Source organism: Lampris incognitus, chromosome 11 (assembly GCF_029633865.1).
Source record: "Lampris incognitus isolate fLamInc1 chromosome 11, fLamInc1.hap2, whole genome shotgun sequence".
Taxonomy (NCBI): Eukaryota; Metazoa; Chordata; class Actinopteri; order Lampriformes; family Lampridae; genus Lampris; species Lampris incognitus.
Window position 1 is genome coordinate 17,316,464 of NC_079221.1, and position 21,689 is coordinate 17,338,152.

The following is a 21,689-nucleotide window of genomic DNA, read 5'->3' on the forward strand; positions in this document are numbered from 1 at the left end:
GCGAACCTGTCAAAACATGACTTCAGCACCTGTTAGAAGCAGCTGGCAGGGTGACTACTGTTCCCAAGTCCAACCCTGCATTGTTATGAGGGAAGTGATTCAGGTCAGAACTTGAAGAAGGTTCTTTTATCGCAGAGTAGGGTCTGAAGGAAAACCTAGCTGCGGGTCCCACTCAGAAGCTGCCACATATGACACATTCCACACATGCAGTTTACCCAATTTACATGAACCGGTTGGTACTCTTCACTTTCACAGTTCATGGTTGGTGCGGAATCTATAAACAGCTTATTGCAAAGTGCAGTAAAAGTGCAATGACCCATCTTGGCACGTACAGTACATTTATAGGAGCCTTGTGAAAACGGGTACGCAAATACCTCAGCCTGCATGCAAATACCTCGGGGTTGTATTGAAGTGAAAGGTAATGAGTTGCTAGCCCAAAGCAAAGCAACATTATTTGATCATGTTTTGAGGAAATTGTAATGTGTGCAGGGTTGTTTGGGTTTTTTTGAGGGGGGGTCCAAGTTTTAGCAGGTGTGCAGCGTTCCGCGAATGCGCCCCTATTTCCTCATCCGCGCCACAGAAGAGGAGGGGGAGGAAGACGAAGAGGATGAAAGAGGACTGAGGAAGGAAGGAAGACAGGGTGTGAAGTGCTTGAAGGCTCTTCAAGCTTCTTCTGTCAGTCAGAGTGTAAACCAACGCAGGCCCAATTAACCAACCAAGACCCCATTCAGTCATTTATGGGAAACTTTCCACTCACCTCTCTCGCTATAAGATTCAGGGCATCTTCCTCTGCCGTCATCCTCTCCTTATTAGGATTTCTTTTCCGTCCTGCTCCCTGAGTCCCCATGTCTTTATTTGTCCAATAAACCTCGTTTCAAACACCGGTCCGGCAGCGCACGGAATAATCCAACATGGACGAAGGTAGCGGCCGCCAATTAAAGTTCTAGCGAAAAGCACGTGTTGCTGGCATGCTGGCTCACAGAGCACAAGTGAAGACAAACCGCTGCGTGCCCGATACGCGGCTCATTGTGATACATCCGTCTTCAGACTTCTTCCTGTTCTCCTTCTTTCGTCTCGATCGACGCACAACTCGGAAATATGTCGCAAGTTTTTTTTTTATCTACCTACCGTTTCCCCGCGTCACATCTGTAAACATGTGCTTTCTCCGAGAAATCCGAGTTACTCACTGCCAATTCACAAGTCCCCTAGCTATCTCTGTCAGCGTGTGTCATTAAACACCGCCGCACTGGGGAAATTAAAAAATAAATCAATAAATAACACAGATTTACATGGTCATAGTCCACAGGACGTTCTGTCCCCGAGTGCGGGGTTGTCCCCCACTCCACCTGATAGACAGGTACAGACTTGGAGTTGGCGGAATAAAGTTTTACAAGCCTTTAGTGAAATCAGCCCCTGACGGTCATGCGTTACTCTATACACGTTCAGGGGTTCGATTCCCAGCCAGGAACCACACCGCCGGGGCTTTTTGCACTCTCTCACACCCTCTCTGCTATTTTTAAGGATGACCACCGAGCCCTAAAACAGTCTTGTACTTCTTAAAGGCGTAGAAGAGGAGGCTGCTGTAACTGTCATAAGCGTGGATAGAGCTAAACAACCACTAAACGCAGGATACTGCCAAGTATCAAGAATATTTTAAACATGGCTGATTATTACCAATAGTTATATATCCGCCACTTGCGGACAAATCGACAACTTTGTGATGTGCAGTGTAAAAAACAAGTGAAGCAGAAATGTCGCGGTCCTATTTAGCACCATTACTTTGGGGGGAAACTGAGAGGACCGATGTCAGTAATGTATCTGATATACCTCATGGCATGTTACGGCAACGCTTGTTGTTCTCTCTAAAGTCGTGAGCGTCAGTAAAAGTAATTATCTTGATATGTGCAAATATGTTGCCCCCTTGTGTTCAATGTGCACTGGGAGCTGATTACATATATTTATAGAGCATAAATCCGTTTAAATTGACATAATGTATCATAAAGGTGGTTATGAGGTGTTGTGGGGGCGTATACATGGTTATAATGAATCTTACAATCACATAGCTACACTTATAGGACGTTATAGATGCAAGCTTCATAGAAAGTGTTACCATCAGTATTACTTAACACACTTAGAATTTTTTGTTATTATTATTATTTTACTAAACAGACCAAAGTTTCAAGGAAGGAAAACAATAAAATACTGTCAGATAAATATTACACTTTCGAGCATGGCAAATACAAAGTCTCGGCGACATTAAACTTCCTGAGGATCCCCCTGAATGCACGCACGCCAACTCCTGTGACGTCACAGCGGGTTGGCGACATGCCGACCTCTTAAAGTCTCGCTTCCAGTTTAATGACTTTCCACGATAACGGGGTTGTTCGTGTGTTGATCACCGACTCATTTGGCAGCAGATTGACGAGGCTGAGGCCGAACAAGGCAAAGGAGATACAGAAAACGTTGCAACCGAACCCTCCTGTGCATCTGACACACTACCAAAACTCCCCAGGAGTGACTCGGAGAGTCGAATCCCATCTGATGCTGTGTATGTGTATCTGTGTGCATGTAGGTTTGCTGAAGTCACGACTGGACGCAACCTAGCAGAAAACCCCCTAACTCAATAGTTGTGTAGTCAGCAAAGAACGTGGTATGTCAAAGAAGGAGATCACAGTTTCATTTCATGTATTTATGTTGCACATCATGCTGTGCATAGTGCATTTAATACAATATGGGTGTGACCAATAACCTTTCCCTGTGTTCTCTTTTGGTTTCGATTTGTTTGGCTGGAACTGCATCGGGCCTTTTGCTTCATTTCCCACTGACGGAGCCTATACTTCACAGGCAGTGGTAGGACAGGTGAGAGTGATTTTAAGTTATGAGTGTTTCATGATTACCGGCTTGTGATTTTCTTGAATGTTTTGCAGATAGGAATGTGAACAAGGGAGTGATATAGTCATGGCAATTTACAAGTCTGGACTTTGGTTGGGTCTTTTGCTTTTACCTTCTCGAATAGAAAGGGTAAGCCGGCGTAGCTGAATCGTACACGAGTTTCATTCAGCATAGGAGGCCCACCTTTTAAATTCGTACCACAGCCATTTGGAACTGGTGGAGGGAAAAGACTGCAGGATTCTGACCGAAGGAGAAGTTCCTCTCTTGTCCAGCGAGACTCATCCGCAGCTCCGTAGCCTGTTTTGATGGAGGAACGGTGCCCGAGGTCAACAGGCCCACAAGCTGGCCCTTTGAGAAAAGAGCGCAGGACCTTAAGGGTGAAGATGGTGCTTCTGGGAAGCTCTGGGGTTGGGAAGTCCAGCCTGGCCTTGCGATTTAGCAGGGATGTGTTCAGGAACAAGTCACCCACTGTAGGTTGTAAGTACACAATAATGTGAAAATCATTACTATGATCGGGGGTTGTGAAAAGCAGATCACTTTTCAGTGATTTTCAGAATCTTCGTTGATTTCTGAACAGCAGTTCGCTGTGACGTTTGAGAGTCGCTGTCTGATATGTTGCTGACATGCAGCATCATTCAGACGAAATAGGTCGTTAATCTCACACGCGAGTCAAGTGGCGATAAATGATGAATGTGAACAATATTCTCACGACATGAAGAGATGTTTAAAGTTACTTTTGCTTTCACTCTTGGGTCACTGTTTAGTTTTGCTGGGATTTGTTGCCAGGCCATTGTTTTAAGAAACAGCTCAAATCAGGAACTTTCACATGATTGCTGATTTACTGTCTGTGGCCTGGTTTTCTTAAGCTGTACTCTATTGTAAACTAGGTGGCAAAGGTCATCTTTATGTAAACAGGAGACACCGCTGGGCGGCACGGGACCACCTGGAGAGTTAAATTACTTATAAATGTTCTCCCATTCAGATTCAATGTGCAATTTGTCCCCTGCAGGCGCCTATATGACCCGTTCGGTGTATCTGGGTGATGTCACTCTCCGCTTTGAGATATGGGACACAGCAGGCCAGGAGGAGTACCACAGTGTCACCCCGCTGTACTACAGAGGAGCCCACGCTGCGCTGGTGGTCTATGATGTCAGCAAATTGGTAAGATAAATACCCACACACACACACAATAACACACAACATAGAGATAAATGTGGACATGAACACAGATATGCATGCATTTACGAACTGAATCAATCACATTAAGTGTCCTGCATGTTTAGGTTTGCCTTTTTGTGTGCGTCCAGTGTGTGGCTTTACTTTGTATAAATATATATACTGTGTATGTATGCATGCATGTCTGTATTTACGTGTGTGCTTGTAAATGCATGTGCATTCTTTCTCATGAGTACAGTATGTGCGTCAGCGTGGTGCTGTGTGTTTGCAATGCAGGAGTCCTTCATCAGGGCCCAGCTGTGGCTCCAGGAGCTTGAGAAGCACTACATCCCCGGGTCCACGGTGATAGGCCTGGTGGGGAACAAGGAGGATCTTTCTCAGAAGCGGCAAGTCTCAACAGAGGTAACGTTGGTAACGGCTCCCTCACCTTTACCCCTAACCCCACCACACTTAAGTTAGAAAATAAGCTTAACCCCGAGCGACCGACCGACCCCACAATCCTAAGTTAATTGCAGAGTAACTTTTTAGAGGCTCATTACATAATTTGTCTTTCTTTTCACATTTTCCGGGGCCTCAGTGGATAGTACACACACACACACACACACACACACATACACACACACACACACACACACACACACACACACACACACACACACACACACACACACACATGCCACCTTCATCATCATCATCATCAGATAGAACGGAAGTCACAAAATAGCTGCTCAGTTTTTTTTATACGATTACACAGGAAGGGCGCCGTCTCGCTGTTAACAAGGGCCTGTTTTTCACCGAGGCGTCAGCCCTGTCAGGGCATCAAGTCAACGAGTTGCTGCTTGCCATAGGTAAGTTACTGCAGGACCCACCGACAGTACCGCTGGTTCTCTGTTCTGCCAGATGGTTAAATACACCTGCTGCATCAGGTCTCAATCCTCGCCTTGATTAGGTGGTCTGGGTACCTGGCAGAACAGCCAACCGACAGTAGTGTTGGTTCTCGAGTACCAGATTGAAAGTCACTTCTTTAGAGTACATGATGGGTGTAGACAGAAAGTGAAGGTCATCTTTTCAACACTAGAGGGCGGCAGATACAAACAAAGGGATCAAGCGTTCAAACGCACCGATAAGCAGATGATTTGAGAAGCAAAGCCACACATCCTGAGCAGGATGTTAAATGAATGTAAAGAAATGTTTATGAGAATTTGCTGGCTAGTAAATCACTTTATAGCAACTTTAGCCCACTTTGCTAACTTGTGAACTTATAGGAAAAGCCTTTTAAGGACATATTTACACAAGTGGAGCGAAAGAAAATGCAGTTTATATGAAAGAAGTACAACTGTAAATGTTTGTTCTCACATTGTAGCGATGGGTATTTTTTTAAGTCACTTATATTATTATTGTATATGTGTGAATCATGCTTTTAAAAACGCGTACCTGTACACTGGAATCATCAAGCACATGTATGGCATATCGTGTAATATCAGCCATTTATCCAGATAGTCAAAAGAGGGTTCTTTGAACGGCTACCTAACAATCATTCAATAATTTATTGATTGATTCATTGATTGCTTGAGCGAGTGAGTGAGTGAGTGATTTGTTGATTGATTGATTGATTGATTGATTGACTGACTGGTTGTGCGTTTGTGTATATGTATGCATTGTCCATGTAAAACATATCCATGGTAAAAGTATCCAGTGGTTCAGCCAACAGAATAAAGGAGACTGTTGACGAGCAGCAGGGAGGTCTGACAGAGTGGAGGGAGACGTCTCTTCTGGACCTGCATCAAAACGGTTCCTTCAAACCCTCCTCATCCTGCTGCCCCAGAGTTAGACCATGAGCTCTTGCTCTCTCTCTCTCGCTCTCTCTCTCTCTCTCTCTCTCTCTCTCTCTCTCTCTCTCTCTCTCTCTCTCTCTCTCTCTCTCTCTTTCATATTTTTAATGTTTGTTATATCACCGTATCTTATCCCGTTTTTTCTCCTATCTGTTTGTCCCATTTGTCTGTCCATCTGCCCATTGTTCTCTGTCTGTGTCTATTAAAAGGGTCTAGTCATTCAAACATGAAACCACAACCGTATCCATTATTTATCAAATGAAAGGACAGAAGGGCTGCATTTCAAACACATGTCTCTCCCTGACAACAACAGTTTCATTTGTTGACTATCCAGTGCTCGCTGCTGCCAGCAGAGGTTTCCCCTCAGCAGGTTTACTGACAGCTTCAGCAGGCAGCAGTTTCCTGCAAACCTCCTAAGGCCTCGTTAAAGCCAGACGCTGAACTGATACCAATTACCTTCATTCAGTGTCCCCTGCCTCCCTATTAATCTGTGTTCAAACCCAGTGGAAGTTTACCCCAAGCAGACATGTGTGTGTCCAAATTCCTTCTCACACACAATGGAGGTCCTGTTAAAGAAAGAATTGGTGGTCAAAGTGTGGGTGTATTTAACATATGTTTCCAGAACTTCACTCGTGGATGGAAAATTAGCTCCTTGGAGCTTTCTGAACTCATCACAACTTGGAAAAACGGCTTTTTGCTGGTCCAGCATTCAAAATGTAACAAAAGGCTTTTTCAGTCACAGTAAAAGTATATATATATATATAATTTTAATTTTTTTGCTGTCACACACTGCCAGCTCTTGCACCGAGAGACAACGTATGTGGACACCTCTTCTAATGAGTGGATTTGGTTATTTCAACCATATCCATTGCTGGTAGATGCATAAAATTAAGCATACAGCCATGCAGTCTCCATAGACAACATTGGCAGTAGCATGGGTCATACTGAAGAGCTCACTGACTTTCAATGTGGCACTGTCATAGGACGCCACCTTTCCAACAAGTCAATTGTTCAAATATCTGCCCCGGTGTACTTTAAGTCTGTTATTATGAAGTGGAGACATAGCAACAACAGCTGAAGTGTGTAGTGCATAAAAATCATCTGTCCTCAGTTGCATCATTTACTGCCGAGTTCCAAACTGCCTCTGGAAGCAATGTCAGCACAAGAACTGTTCCTTGGGACCTTCCTGAAATGGGTTTCCATGGCTGAGCAGCTGCACACAAACCTAAGATCACTATGCATAATGCCAAGCGTCGACTGTAGTGGTGTAAAGCACACCGCCATCGCACTCTGGAGCAGTGGAAACACATTCTTTGAAGTGATAAATCACACTTCTCTATCTGGAAGTCTGACAGACAAATCTGGATTTGGCAATGCCAGGAGAACACTACAAGCCCGAATGCATAGTGCCAACTGTAAAGGTTGGTGACAGAGGAATAATGGTCTGGGGCTGTTTCTCATGTTTTGGGCTCGGCTCCTTAGTTCCAGTAAAGGGAAATCTAAACGCTACAGCATACAATTACATTCTAGAGAATTGTGTGCTTCCAACTTTGTGGCAACAGTTTGGGAAAGGCCTTTTCCTGTTTCAGCATGACAGTGCTACTGTGCAAGATCCATAAATACATGGTTTGCTGAGTTTTGGCATGGAAGAACTTGACTGGCCTGCACAGAGCACTGACCTCAACCCCATCTAACACCTTTGTGATGAACTGGAATGCTGACTGCGAGCCAGGCCTTCTTCCCAAAATCAGTAGTTGACCTTACTAATGCTCTTGTGGCTGAATTGGAGTGAATCTCTGCAGCCATGTTCCAAAATCTAGTGGAAAGCCTTCCCAGAAGAGTGGAGGCCATTATAGCCTCCACTCTGAATGAGATGTTTAACAAACACATAGTATGGGTGTGGTGTTCAGGTATCCACATACTTTTGGCCATGTAATGTACATATAAAAGACGTTTTAGAGGTAAAACAGGGTAGATTTACAATCCACTATATAAACTGAGCCACTTTCTTAAAATGTGACAGAATTTCACAAGGCAGCGCCAATGTGAGAAAAAAGGTTGGGCACTCATTAACAAACATGTTCATCATGTTTCCCCAGGCGACAATGTCAAAAGTCACAGTGTCTCCGTGTCATTCAAGTGTAGATGTTGTCTGCTTAAGAAGACTGTAAAAAGTTGCTCTGAGAACATGTCATTTTGTTGTTGAAGATTTCTCATAGCCAAGACTCTCATTCCAAAAGACATTCACAAATGAGCGAGGAAGATTTAGTCAAGAATTCCTGCACACGCGTCAGGGTAGCGTTAACGGTCTATTCCGTTGCCTACCTACACGGGGATCGCCGGTTCGAATCCCCGCGTTACCTCCGGCTTGGTCGGGCGTCCCTACAGACACACGTGGCCGAGCCTGTGGGTGGGAAGCCGGATGTGGGTATGTGTCCAGGTCGCTGCACTAGGGCCTCCTCTGGTTGGTTGAGGCACCTGTTTGGGGGGGCTGGGGGGAATAGCGTGATCCTCCCACGTCCTACTCTCCCTGGCGAAACTCCTCACTGTCAGGTGAACAGAAGCGGCTGGCGACTCCACAAGTATCGGAGGAGGCATGTGGTAGTCTGCAGCCCTCCCCGGCTCGACAGAGGGGGTGGAGCAGCGAGCGGGACAGCTCGGAAGAGTGGGGTAATTGGCCGGATACCGTTGGGGGGGGACAAAATCAAAAGACGGGTGGAAGAATTCTTGCACGTGTTCATTATACTCCTAGCGTCATCCCTCATGGTGGTCTGTTTACATGGAGAAAGTAGCAGCCGGTGCTCTTCCCATGTGATGCTTTTTGCAAACGCCACAGCCGCTGATGGCGTGTTTGGTTACTGCTCACCAATCTGCACCCTGCCTCTTGTATTTACTGTATAGGGAGATTTGTGCTCCACGGTTGATGGATTAGTGCACTCTTCCATAAAGCATGTGCAGTCAGAACACACAAGCGGATCCACTCATCGCCAAACCTAGAATATCGTATCGCCATTCTTATCAAAGAGGGAAATGACGCCTACATTTACAGAATCATGGATCACCTCTTGAGTTTTGTTTTTATTATAAAATATTATTCTATTCGAGGTCGTCATCATCCGAGGATTAAATAATTTCATCAACAATCGTTGGATGACTTTATTTCCCCAAAACGTGTGTGTGTGCGTGTGTGTGCGTGGCGTGTGCGTGTGTGTGCATATTTGCTGTATGGTGAGAAAAGAAATCGCAGGGCTCTTAATCGTTTATACTTGGCTTTGTCCTTGAACGTGTCACGACTGGAAACGCAGCCCGTCTCTCCGCGGCGTGTTTATACGACGGTAAACAGCAGCAACTTAAAGGCCTTATGCAACCATGACGTACGGCACGATGGGCCAAGAACTTCCTGTAAATATTTTCATTCGGCCCCCTCGAGTCCTCGGGTGAAGGGTTGTCCAGTCGCTCTACCCTCGTCAGTGTTTCCTTGTGTTTATTCCGCGGTAATTCTCTCACGGCTACTCGGCGCAGTTTCCCCTCCTCCGCCGCACGGCTGCGGGCTCGCTTCTTTTCCACTGCTCACCGGCTGACACCGCACCGCGGCGGAGCGGCCGGGGGGTGAAGCGGCCGGGGGGTAAACCGCCCGTGAGAAAGGCCTCCGGGCTCGCTGATTGGAGAGGGGGCGTCAGCACGAGACGAGGGACGCCTGGCGCTCGTTCGGCTCGAGCGCTTTGCGGGATCAAAGAGGCCCCCCCCCCCCCCATAACGAGCACGGCGGAATCAAACACGGCTCGGCTCGAAAAGTTTGAACAAATAAATACAGAGAAGAAAATAAAGATATGGAACAGGGTTCGATATATTTATTCTTCTCTGATGTTGAATTCCGCTCCGAGAGGGATTTTACCAAAATGCAAGTTATTTACCTCTCTAATTAGGGAGTTTCGGGATACTAAGATAACACGAGTCGTGTTTGGTGGACAGACTGACTGGAGAGTAACAACAAATGATGGAGGTTCCGGCTCGTTATTCCAGTTAATGATCTCCGCCAGGCGGGAGGCAGCATGGAGGGGATTAGGCATCTGGTGTGTGTCCGCGGCTAAATTTTGCTAATCTTACAAACGACTGGATCCATCAGCCTACACATTGTTTTGTGTACAGTTGTGACCGTAATGTAACGTGCATGGATAAGTAGACACGTTGGTCCTTGACTAACGGGTCGGACCCTTTAGTTGACTGGTTAACGTTGTCGCTTGCGGGGCGGGGCGGGTTCGCGTCCCAGCTGTGGCGACGGTTCCCGGGCTGCCCCCCGAATTCGCAACAGTAAACAAAAGGAAACCAAATACTGAAGGGAGGAAAAGACAGAGTCGGTCCATCATCACAACAACGTCCAATCTTCCTTTTCACTTGTGGGACGACGAATTCTGGGAGCGACGTAGGCCTTCACGCGACTCCTCGTCCAAAGCGTCCCACCGGTCAGAGCCCCTCCCCGCGCGCCAGCAGACGTCGACGTACAGACAGCGAAGCTCACGTGGAGCAAGCAAGTTTAAAGCGCAGGGGGGTTGTTAGGCAATGCGGCTCAGCTGTGGGTTTTTGTTTTTTTAAACGAGTACAAATTATACAAACTTCTGAGTTTTTCCTAATCATAGTAATTACAGTGGTATCAATAGAGTTGCAACTTTAGTTGGAAAAAAGTTAGCAAAAACAAAAAGTGTATATATTTAATCCCTGTAAATGTAATTTTGACAATATCAAACTACACAATATTAGAATTTATCAACTTTATTGGTCGGGCGTTCCCACAGACACGATTGGCCGTATCTGCGGGTGGGAAGCCGGATGTGGGTATGTGTCCTGGTTGCTGCACTAGCGCCTCCTTTGGTAGTGATCCTCCCACGCGCTACGTTCCCCTGGCGAAACTCCTTCCTGCCAGGTGAAAGGAGGCGGCTGGCGACTCCACATGTAGCGGAGGAGGCATGTGGTAGTCTGCAGCCCTACCCGGATTGGCAAAGGGGGTGGAGCAGAGACTGAGACGGCTCGGAAGAGTGGGGTAATAGACTCTGTGCGTAACTGTAGTCAACTGACTTCCGGTTTCTACTGCAGCGGTCATACCAGTTTCCTGTTTGTTGGCGTGTGCTATTGACAATAGCATATTTTGCGCGATGCCTGCAAGCTTTACCATGCATAAATGTCAACGACATGCACAGAATTGTCGACAAACTTTCATCTGCACCTACCAGCAAATGGTTGAAAAGTTTCAAGTTGTACCTATCAGGTTACATCCACAATTCCGTCCATCTGTCCGTCCGCTCATCCCCATAATTGTGGACACGGGGACCGCTGGTTCGAATCCCCGTGTTACCTCCGGTTTGGTAGGGCATACCTACTACAGACACAATTGGCCGTGTCTGCGGGTGGGAAGCCAGATGTGGGTATGTGTCCTGGTCGCTGCACCAGCGCCTCCTCTGGTCGGTCAGGGCGCCTGTTCAGGGGGGAGGGGGAACTGGGGGGCATAGCCCCTGGCGAAATGCCTCACTGTCAGGTGAAAAGAAGTGGCTGGCGACTCCACATGTGGTAGTCTGCAGCCCTCCCCGGACCATAAATGAGAACCAACAAGAAAGGCCTTAACAAGACAAAATGAACAAACTTACTTATGTTCTCGGAGCCCCTCAGGGAGGTACGTAGTCTCTATAAGGTCTACACCACAAGGACACAGAATGATGCACGCACCCTCACTGAGGCTCAAGGAACAATCTTCCAATCAAAAGTAGGTTGTGAACACAGTAAACATGGCGCAATCAGAAGATACGATACATATTTATGGATACTTTTCTGTTATCTAATGGATTTGCAAGGATATCCCATTTTGTATTCAAAGTTGGCTTTTAATGACACCAGTTGCAGCTAATGGCCTCTGACATGTGCACATTAGTGTACGACTTCCACGTGTGCTGCTTACAACAGTGTCAGATAGTAACATGACCTGGTGATGCGTTGGGTGAAACAACAATTCACAAACTTAAGACATTTGAATATATAATCGCAACTTAACACAGATACAAACACATGCAATAAATAATTCAAATGAGCTAGTTGACCCAGGTCTGCACCCAAATACTGGTAAAACTAGCACTGAAGAGATGGACATGTACCTACCGTGTGGAGGGTTTTCTGTAGGATTATAGAGTCTCCGCATCAGGAGTAAAACTTCTCTATCTCCAGCTGCATTAGTTCGCTCCAGCCTGGAGGAGGTCAGGTGCATAAATGATGGTTTAACTTCAGCTGGGATGGATGGCCTGCCTGTGGCGCTAATGGCTGGCAAGCAATTGATTCCAAAGGATACCGAGGCCAAGGGTATGCGATGTATCTGATGTGGATTCAAGCCGCCTGTGTTGTAAGGTAGGGGGCGTTATGGGGGTTTATAGTATAAGTGGCTCTGTGTCAGCCAGTGCTGAAGGGGGATCAGGTAGCTCATGAGCCATTTCTTCCTTCTCTTTATATGCCAATGGGAGAGCCGCCAATGTGCCGATATGCTGAAGTAAAATTCACACAAACGTGCACACACTCTCTCTCTCTCTCTCTCTTGCTCTCGCACACACAAACGCACACATCATCGGTGGTCACTCGGGGTTGTCCTTCCTTTGGGTCCTCAGGTGGGCGTAGAGGCCGATCCTGGAGCCGCATAATAGGAGGACGCCTGCGCGTGACAGCTTTTTTTTTGTCCTATAAATTTATTTCTGATTTTCTCCCAATTTAGCGGCCAATCAATCCCTATTTTTAGTTCAAACACCCACTCTCATACTGTATGCGTTCGCCAACTGCATCTCTCCGGCTGGCAGTCTGAGAGGAGTCACCTCGCCACTTTCGTGAGAAGGCGAATCCAGGCCGAACCACTGCTTTTTCTGACACACACACACACAAACACACACACACACACACACAAACCCCGGTCCCCAGTGGGCAACTGCGACACAAAGCCGATGCTAAGACCGCTACACCACCGCGGACCCCGCGTGACAGCTTTTTACGTGGAGTGGCTGATGCGCCTGCAGCCACCACACGGTCCTTGGCAGGGGAGGCCAGAGTCCAACGGCACGGAGAACCAGAATGATTGAGGACCACCCTCTGTTGCAGCCTTCATCCACTTCCACTGTAGTTGTAATCTGGAGACATCATCTGCCAGTTCTGCCGGATGAAGTTGGATCACACTTCATCTGGAACCTCCCCCTTGACCTATCCGCCTTGGGTGACCCTACCAGGAGCCAAGCTCCGGACAGCTTCTCCACAAGCTTCTCCACCTCAGCAAGGCGGTGATTCAGGACGGACACACACACACACACACCCCTTTTTAATGGCATTTAATTAGGCACAGCATGCGGTCTCACTCATGCTGGGGGGGGGGGGGTTGTCCAGAAAACAAAAAGCAGATGTCATCTGTACATATAAAAAGTATGTACATAGGACTAAAGGACTAGGCCATTCTCTTCTATCTCCTGTACAGTACTCAGGTGGAAGGGGGAGAACCAGTAAGTGCTTTCATTATATATGGCCTTTCTCTAGAAAAGAACAGCAATCACAGCCAAACCACTGGGGAAACGAGCCAAAAAAAGACACGGAGTCAAACAGGTATACCTGTTTTTACCTAGGAATAGTGTTGGAAAATAATGCAAATCAATGGCGACTAGTTAACTTCAGTAATGTTTCCATCTTGGAGGAAAGGAGCCTTCTGCACTATGGCTGTATGCCGATATGTCTGATGGTAACAGCCACGAAAACAACTCTTGAGTTCAGACTGATGAAATCCGCCCTCAAGATTAATACAAGGGACAGCAACAAACCCAGAGGAGGGAAACAAGTACAGAGAGAAAATGTGTTTGTTGGGTTTTATACATAAAAGAGGTAATTTAACCGGAGTCCTCAACAAGAACGGACGTATAATCACCACGCTGACGAGATATAAAGTAGAGGTTATTTGAAACTGCAGACAGTGCGCCATCAAAAACACATAATTGGCCAGAGTCATGATGAAGGAAGAACGTTTGGTTCCTAATTATAGTCCGCTGGCTGGCAAAGCACCCAGGAAGACAAGCATCAGCTGGAAATGCAGCCATGTCTTTGTTTGGTTGCAAACTACATTAGAGGCTGATTGTTGTTGGAAAATAATACCAACATGAATGTTGCAGGGGCGTCAGGGTAGCATGGCGGTCTATTCCGTTGCCAACACGGGGATTGCTGGTTCGAATCCCCGTGTTACCTCCGGCTTGGTCAGGCGTCCCAACAGACACAATTGGCCGTGTCTGCGGGTGGAAAGCCAGGTGTGGGTATGTGTCTTGGTCGCTGCACTAGCGCTTCCTCTGGTTGGTCGGGGCACCTGTTCGGGGGGGTGGTAGCGTGATCCTCCCACATGCTACATCCCCCTGGCGAAACTCCTCACTGTCAGGTGAAAAGAAGTGGCTGGCAATTCCACATGTATTAGGAGGCATGTGGTAGTCTGTGGCCCTCCCCGGATCGGCAGAGGAGGTGGAGCAGCGACCGGGATGGCTCGGATGAGTGGGGTAATTGGCCAAGTACAATTGGGGAGAAAAAAAAGGGGGGGGTTAACGTTGCAGTCTTTCCAATCTAACTAGAATGATGTCACCAGCTGCTTGTGTCCCACATAATGTTATGGATGAAGAGGTTCTAAGCTATTTAGCTGTGATGAAAGAAACCCTAAGCACAGACCTCATTGGCATGTTTCTTTCTTGGTGTATTCTCTCGTTGATGAGACAAAACACAATCAAATATAGTTATTTCAAATTGCAGGTTATTTAACAAGCAAGTTAAAACAACAACAACAAGTTCAATAAATATAGGATCAAATCATTCTCATATATGATTTAAGTGCATTCAGTTGAAAACAAATGATTTATCATCTGACAAAGCAAAACATACAACATCATAATTTTGCCACAAGACATAGCTGTCCATTTGTAATAGTGACAAGCCCTCATTTTGTCTTGCCACACGTTCCATCAGCAAGCATTACATACTAAAATCTGGGAAATTAACAACTTCTGATCTTTAAATAGAAGGTTTAGATAGTGGAAGCTGCACCAACACGTCAAAATGAAGGCCAAGCACAGTGTGTAAAGTGTAATCTAGACCACAGACATTGCATGATGTTATTTTTGATAGCCCAAAAGAGGACAATTTCAAAGACACAAACTACATCAGTAACATGTCTGTCGGAGCCCACTGAAACGTTCACGCCAGCTCTAGAGAAATTTTAACCCATGTCCCCAATGCACAGCATGCAGGCAGTACTGCTCCACCAGGAGCAGACGATGGTATGAGATGCAGTAAGTGCAAAAAACTTGACAAAAGGAGCAGACACATGCTCCCTCATATAAAGCTCAGCTTCCTCCTCATGGATCCTGTGCCATTACTGGTTTCTGCAGGGAGGGAGAGAGAGTGAGAGCGAGAGAGACAGACAGAGAGAGAGTGAGAGAGAGAGAGAGAGAGAGTGAGAGACAGTGAGAGAGAGTGAGACGGAGAGTGAGATAGAGAGAGACAGTGAGAGAGAGTGAGACAGAGAGTGAGATAGAGAGAGAGAGAGTGAGAGAGAGAGTGAGACAGAGAGTGAGAGAGAGAGAGAGATACAGACAGAGAGTGAGAGAAAAGTGAGAAACAGTGATAGAGAGTGAGATAGATAGAGACAGAGAGAGAGAGAGAGTGAGAGACAGTGAGAGAGAGTGAGACAGAGAGTGAGATAGAGAGAGACAGTGAGAGAGAGTGAGACAGAGAGTGAGAGAGAGAGAGAGAGAGAGAGAGAGAGAGAGAGAGAGAGAGAGAGAGATAAAGACAGAGAGTGAGAGAAAAAGTGAGAAACAGTGAGAGAGAGTGAGATAGATAGAGACAGAGAGAGAGAGAGAGAGAGAGAGAGAGAGTGAGTTAAACATATGGGTAGATGGATGGAAAGATAGAAAAAGAAAATGTTTGGCAGTTAGGGCGATTGAGTGAGAGAGTGAGCGAGCAAGTGAACAAATGAGTGAGTGATCGATCTATTCACAGTTGGATTGGATTAATGAAATCATAATGATTACTGTTTCAAGAAATTGGCAGTTGAGCCCGAGTGAGCGAAAATGAATCATCGTTTTTACATTTGAGAGTAAAAAAATCATTTCTCATGCTCAACAGTAATGCTGAAAAGAAGATGAAGCATTTGAGTGAAAGTAAAGAGAAGCAAAACCCAAAATGACTCAAATTTATCAACTTCTTGTTTAGAAATATTGTTATTGTGTCTTTTCGGTATACTGTAGATTTTTTGTATAATTGAATGCGTCGCTGACAAAGGGACATTAAGAGTTTTGGAATTGAATGATGAATGAACTTAGTGCAAGTGAAAAAAATAAACAAAAACAAGAACAGAACAAAACAAATTGAGAATATTCCAGAAATACAAGTTGAGCAAAGGAAGCTAAAATACATCTTGAGACTCACAGGCAAATTCACAAAAGGACTGCACGTCTTTTTTAACAAACCTAAACCTGCACAAGTAAGACAAAAAGAAGCCGTGTAATCCTCATAGCGCCACAAAAGGTGAAACGCACCCCTTACTGTGCTGCAAAACAAGTAGGGTCTCGGTGCTCCGGTGCTATTTGCACGTATTTATGTTAGGCATACTTCGCCACATGGATAACTGCACTCAGCTGCATGGCCTGGCGGCCTGTCCAGAGTGTCTACCAGCCTGCCGCCCAATGACTGCTGGGATAGGCTCCAGCATCCCCGCGACCCTGAGAGCAGGATAAGCGGTTTGGATAATGGATGCAAAACTTCATGGGCATGTTTGGGCTGTAATATCATTCACACACATCGTTTGTGACTCGGCCCTTGAGACGGGGCAGATAGCGGTTGCAAGTGATGCTCAATTCATGGTGTGCCTGTGTAATAAGTTTGCCTGTCCACTGCCTTGTAGGTTTCTTCTTCTTTTTTTTCTCCTCCCCAATTGTACTTGGCCAGTTCTTCTGAGCCGCCCGGTCGCTGCTCCAACCCCCTCTGCCAATCCAGGGAGGGCTGTAGACTACCACATGTGGAGTTGCCAGCCGCTTCTTTTCACCTGACAGTGAGGCGTTTCACCAGGGGGGACGTGGCGCGTGGGAGGATCAAGCCATTCCACCCAGTTCTCCCCCCCCCCCGAACAGGCGCCCCGACTGACCAGAGGAGGCGCTACTGCAGCGACAGGACACACACCCACATCCGGCTTCCCACCCGCAGACACGGCCAAATGTGTCTGTAGGGACGCCCGACCAAGCCGGAGGTAACACGGGGATTCGAACTGGCGATCCCGTGTTGGTAGGCAACGGAATAGAACGCCACACCACCCGGACGCCCCTGCCGTATAGGTTTAGTTTGCTTCGATTTGATAGCAATGTATTCCGTCCTATCTAAGTGAAGTCACCGGAGCTGTTATTTACAGACTGTCCCTGGACGCACCGGCTGCCGTGTTACGATCCGGTGACGTGAAGTCCAGCCCAGTGTTCGTATGTGTGGTTGGCGTTAAGACGGCGGTGTTTCTCCTCTCCAGTTTCCGCTGTCCACCATTACAACCTCCGCTTATTGCTGTGCGTAAATGCTCAAAGACCGCAGCCTAAATTAAAGCAGCATAACTGGGAAAGTCTTGTTTCCGTGTGCTTTAATCGGGACACACGTTGAGCCAACTCTAAACCACCAGATTCCCTGGAGACCCCATCTCCATTTTAGTGCTATCAGCGGCCACTGTAATATTTGCTAGTAATATTTGATTTGCTAATGTCCCTTACGGCTTTCCGTAGCGCCACAACAAAGTCACGTGATGTACGTAACAACGTCAGTCGGAATCCGGTCGGTGAATAAACACCCAGCACGAGAGAAGTCGTCCTTGCTTTATTAATGTTATAAGTTAACATAGCCAGAGGGCACAGATCATTACATGGTGTCAGAGTAGCGGAGTTTAAATACCCAATATGGATTCGTACGGCGTTCCAGCTCCACGGATGGACTGGGAATCGGCGAACTTACCTGAAGCATGGAGACGATTTCGGCAAACAACGGAGCTAATGTTCAAGGGCCCCCTGCGCGGGAAGAACGAAGAGGAGAAATGCAGCTACCTCCTGCTCTGGATAGGGGAAAAAGGGCGCGATGTGCACAACACTTGGACACTCAGCGGAGAACAAGCCAAGAAGCTAGAAACGTACTACGATAAGTACACTGAGTACATCACCCCCAAAGCAAACCCGATTTATGCCAGATATAAATTTCATGAAAAGATGCAGGGAGAGAGTGAATCCTTCGAACGATTTGTAACTGAGCTAAAGCTCCTAGTCAAAGACTGTGGCTACCCAAATGCCGACGAGATGGTCAGGGACCGCATCGTGTTTGCCACCAACTCACCCAGAGTGAGAGAAAAGCTACTTAGCCAGGGAGCTGAGCTAACGCTAGAAAAGGCCATAGATGTAGCCCGCTCACACGAGCTAGCAAAGCAACAGCTAACGTTTATGGGCCAGGGCAGCACACATGAAACGGTGCACGCAATAGGCAGAAAGACTTACAAACCGAACGCACCCAAAGCAGCTAACGCTAACTTCAGACAAAGGGACGTTAGCACCGCCGCTAGGGCGTGTAGCTATTGTGGAGGGCTACACGGCGCTAAAGCCACTTGCCCAGCTAAGGGTAAACAATGCATTAAATGCAAGAAGCTCAATCATTTTGCTAAAGTATGCAAGTCTAGCTCCCAGGGACAGACAAAGTACTACCGCGGCACAGTACATGCCGTCGGAGAGAACCCAGAAGAGTACACCACTGACAGAGAGCAGGAAGAACTGTACTTCGACAACATTACAGTGGAGAGCACCGCTGTGGGAGAACAGACAGAGCTGTACATAGACTGCATCTCAATAGAGAACAACGGAAAAAGCAACGAGCAGGCTTACGTAGAGGTTGGAATTGGCACACCTCCACAGAAGGTAAAGTTTAAACTAGACACTGGGGCACAGGCCAATACTATTCCCACCAACCTGTTCCAGGCGCTGTTCAAAAATGTGACACTGAAACCAGCAATACACAGACTCACTGAATATGGAGGAGGCGCGCTGAGCGTGAAAGGCACATGCAAACTCAAATGTAAGTACAGAGACAATGCAATGATGCTGGACTTTTACGTCATTGACACAAACGCCCCACCAGTCATGGCAATGAAAACATGCCGTGACCTAAACTTGGTAAAAATAGTGATGGCTGTGAGCGAGGAAAACAATGTCACATCACAGAGCATAATGGATGAGTATGCAGATGTTTTCCAGGGAATAGGAGAGTTCCCAGGCGAGTGCACCTTCCGCGTCACACCAGATGCAACGCCGGTCGTCTGCCCGCCACGCAGAATCCCCATCGCCCTACGCAGCAAACTGAGGGACGAGCTTGACAGCATGGAGAAAGGCGGCATAATCTGTAAGGTAACAGAACCCACAGAATGGGTGAACGCACTCGTCATTGTTGAGAAGCCAAAGACAGGCAAACTTAGAGTGTGTTTAGACCCCAGAGCTCTTAACAAAGTGATACAACGACCTCACTACCCCCTCCCCACGCTGGAGGACGCCACCACAAAGCTTGCTGGAGCTGAGTACTTTAGCGTGTTAGACGCGCGGTCAGGCTATTGGGCCATCAAACTGAGCACTGAATCCTCAATGTTGACGACATTTAACACAGTGTTTGGCAGGTATCGTTTCCTCAGACTGCCATTCGGAATCGTGTCCGCTCAAGACGAGTTCCAGAGACGCGTGGATGAAACATATGAAGGATTGGACGGTGTGACGGCCATAGTGGACGATATACTAGTGTTCGGCAAGACTAAAGAGGAACATGACCAGCGTCTCAGAGCGATGCTGAAGCGCACAAGGGAGCGAGGGGTGCGGCTCAACCCCGACAAGTGTCACATATGCGTGTCCGAGGTAAGCTACTTCGGCCACACGCTCTCACACGAAGGCATCAAACCAGACCCACACAAGGTGAAGGCGGTCAAGGACATGCAACCCCCACAGAACAAAGCAGAGCTGGAGACAGTCCTCGGCATGATCAACTACCTCGCCAGATTTGCTCCACACCTCTCACAGATAAACTCACCCCTCAGACAGCTTCTGAAACAGGACAGTGAGTTTGTGTGGGATGCAGTCCACGACAAGGCGTTCCAAGAGATGAAGAATCTCATTACACAGCACCCAGGTCCAGTACTCTCATATTTCGACCCGCAGAAAGAGCTGCGACTCCAAGTGGATGCATCCAAAAGTGGCCTTGGGGCTGTCATGCTCCAAGATGGCAAACCAATTGCCTATGCGTCCAAGTCACTCAACAGCACTGAAGAAAACTACGCACAGATAGAGAAGGAGCTCTACGCTGTGGTCTTCGGCTGCAAGAGGTTCCACGAGTACATGTATGGACGAAAAGTGATTGTGGAGTCAGACCACAAGCCTCTGGAGGCAATACTAAAAAAGCCACTGGCAGCAGCACCACCCCGGCTGCAACGGATGATCCTGGCGCTCCAAAAATACGACATCCAAATCATCCACCGCCCCGGTAAGGACATACCGGTGGCCGACACACTGTCACGCAAGTCAATAGAACACCACGACAGTGACCTACAGGAAGGGATGGAGGCCCAAGTGCACACAGTCCTCAGCAACATCCCTGTGAGCGACACAAGACTCACAGAAATCAAGCAGGAAACAGCGCAAGATCCACAGCTCACCGCACTCAGACGAGCCACACTCACTGGCTGGCCAGACACAAAGAAAAAGTGCCCGCCCAGCATCCAGGAATACTGGAACCACAGAGCAGAAATCTCAGAAATGGACGGTATCCTGTTCAAAGGTGAGAGAATCATTGTCCCCCAAAAGCTTCGCAAGGACATGATACAGCGCATCCATGCCAGCCACCTTGGCGTGGAAAAAAGCAAATGCCGAGCAAGAGACTTACTGTTCTGGCCTGGCATGGGGAAACAGATCGAGGATGCGGTAGCAGACTGCAGCATATGCCAAGAACGGCGCAGCGCAAATGCAAAGGAACCAATGATGTCACACGCCATACCCGAGCGGCCGTGGCAAGTGATAGGCACAGACCTATTCACATGGAACTCACAGGACTTCATAGTCACTGTGGACTACTACTCCAGATTCTTCGAGCTAGAGAGACTTTACAGCTGCACCTCATCTGCCGTCATCATGAAGCTGAAAGCAGCAATGGCTCGACACGGAATCCCCGAGACTATCATCAGCGACAACGGTCCGTGCTACAGCTCTGGTGAGTTCCGCAACTTCTCACAGACATGGGGTTTCTCACACACCACCACAAGCCCCCACTACCCACAGAGCAACGGCCTCTCCGAGAAGACTGTCCAGACGGCCAAACGCATCCTGGACAAAGCCAAAGCTGAGAACAAAGACCCCTACATGAGCTTGCTGGAGTATCGCAACACACCGGTGGACAACCTGAAATCACCGGCACAGCTACTGATGAGTCGGAGGCTGCGGTCCATTCTCCCATCAACAGCAAAACACCTGCAGCCACAGATCGCCAGTCAGGAGGATGTTCACAAAAGGAGAGAGGTATGTCAACAGCGCCAGCAGGCATACTACAACCGAACAGCCAAACCTCTGCCCCACCTGCCCGCAGGCACACCAATCCGCTTCCGGCAGGAGGATGGATCCTGGAGACCTGCAACTGTGGAAAGACCAGCGAACACAGAGAGGAGCTACTACATCCAAACCAAAGAAGGTCAGATCTACCAACGCAACC

General features: G+C 47.5%; 3 protein-coding genes across 8 annotated transcripts in view; 1 reads left to right on the top strand and 2 right to left on the bottom strand.

Annotated features, from left to right (window-relative positions):
- lrrfip1a (leucine rich repeat (in FLII) interacting protein 1a) overlaps nt 1-1,424 on the bottom strand; it is a 63,603-nt gene extending 62,179 nt beyond the window's left edge. For all 6 annotated transcript variants that reach the window (XR_008810981.1, XR_008810980.1, XR_008810979.1 and 3 more), the window contains exon 1: nt 758-1,424. Coding sequence is in view for 1 of the 6 variants with exons in the window: in XM_056289085.1 (XP_056145060.1) it covers nt 758-847 (90 nt within the window). In the remaining 5 variants the exon portion in view is untranslated. The remainder of the gene's footprint in view (nt 1-757) is intronic.
- A 1,646-nt stretch (nt 1,425-3,070) lies between these two features.
- Nucleotides 3,071-6,089, top strand: LOC130120518 (ras-related protein Rab-17-like). Its single transcript, XM_056289087.1, has 5 exons — nt 3,071-3,369; nt 3,902-4,053; nt 4,345-4,470; nt 4,823-4,916; nt 5,773-6,089. Exons 1-5 carry the CDS (start codon nt 3,198-3,200, stop codon nt 5,904-5,906), a joined length of 678 nt encoding a protein of 225 aa, XP_056145062.1. The 5' UTR covers nt 3,071-3,197; the 3' UTR covers nt 5,907-6,089.
- Nucleotides 6,090-13,255: 7,166 nt separating this feature from the next.
- mlphb (melanophilin b) overlaps nt 13,256-21,689 on the bottom strand; it is a 64,972-nt gene continuing 56,538 nt past the window's right edge. Inside the window, exon 16 of the mRNA XM_056289743.1 lies at nt 13,256-15,319. Within this exon, the coding sequence (XP_056145718.1) occupies nt 15,293-15,319 (27 nt within the window). The 3' untranslated portion in view covers nt 13,256-15,292. The remainder of the gene's footprint in view (nt 15,320-21,689) is intronic.

Coding starts and splice junctions, on each gene's coding strand:
- LOC130120518 (XM_056289087.1), top strand. CDS start 3,198: ATGGAGGAACGGTGCCCGAGGTCAACAGGCCCACAAGCTGGCCCTTTG. Junction 3,370..3,901: donor CAAGTCACCCACTGTAGGTT/GTAAGTACACAA, acceptor TGTCCCCTGCAG/GCGCCTATATGACCCGTTCG. Junction 4,471..4,822: donor AGCGGCAAGTCTCAACAGAG/GTAACGTTGGTA, acceptor ACGATTACACAG/GAAGGGCGCCGTCTCGCTGT.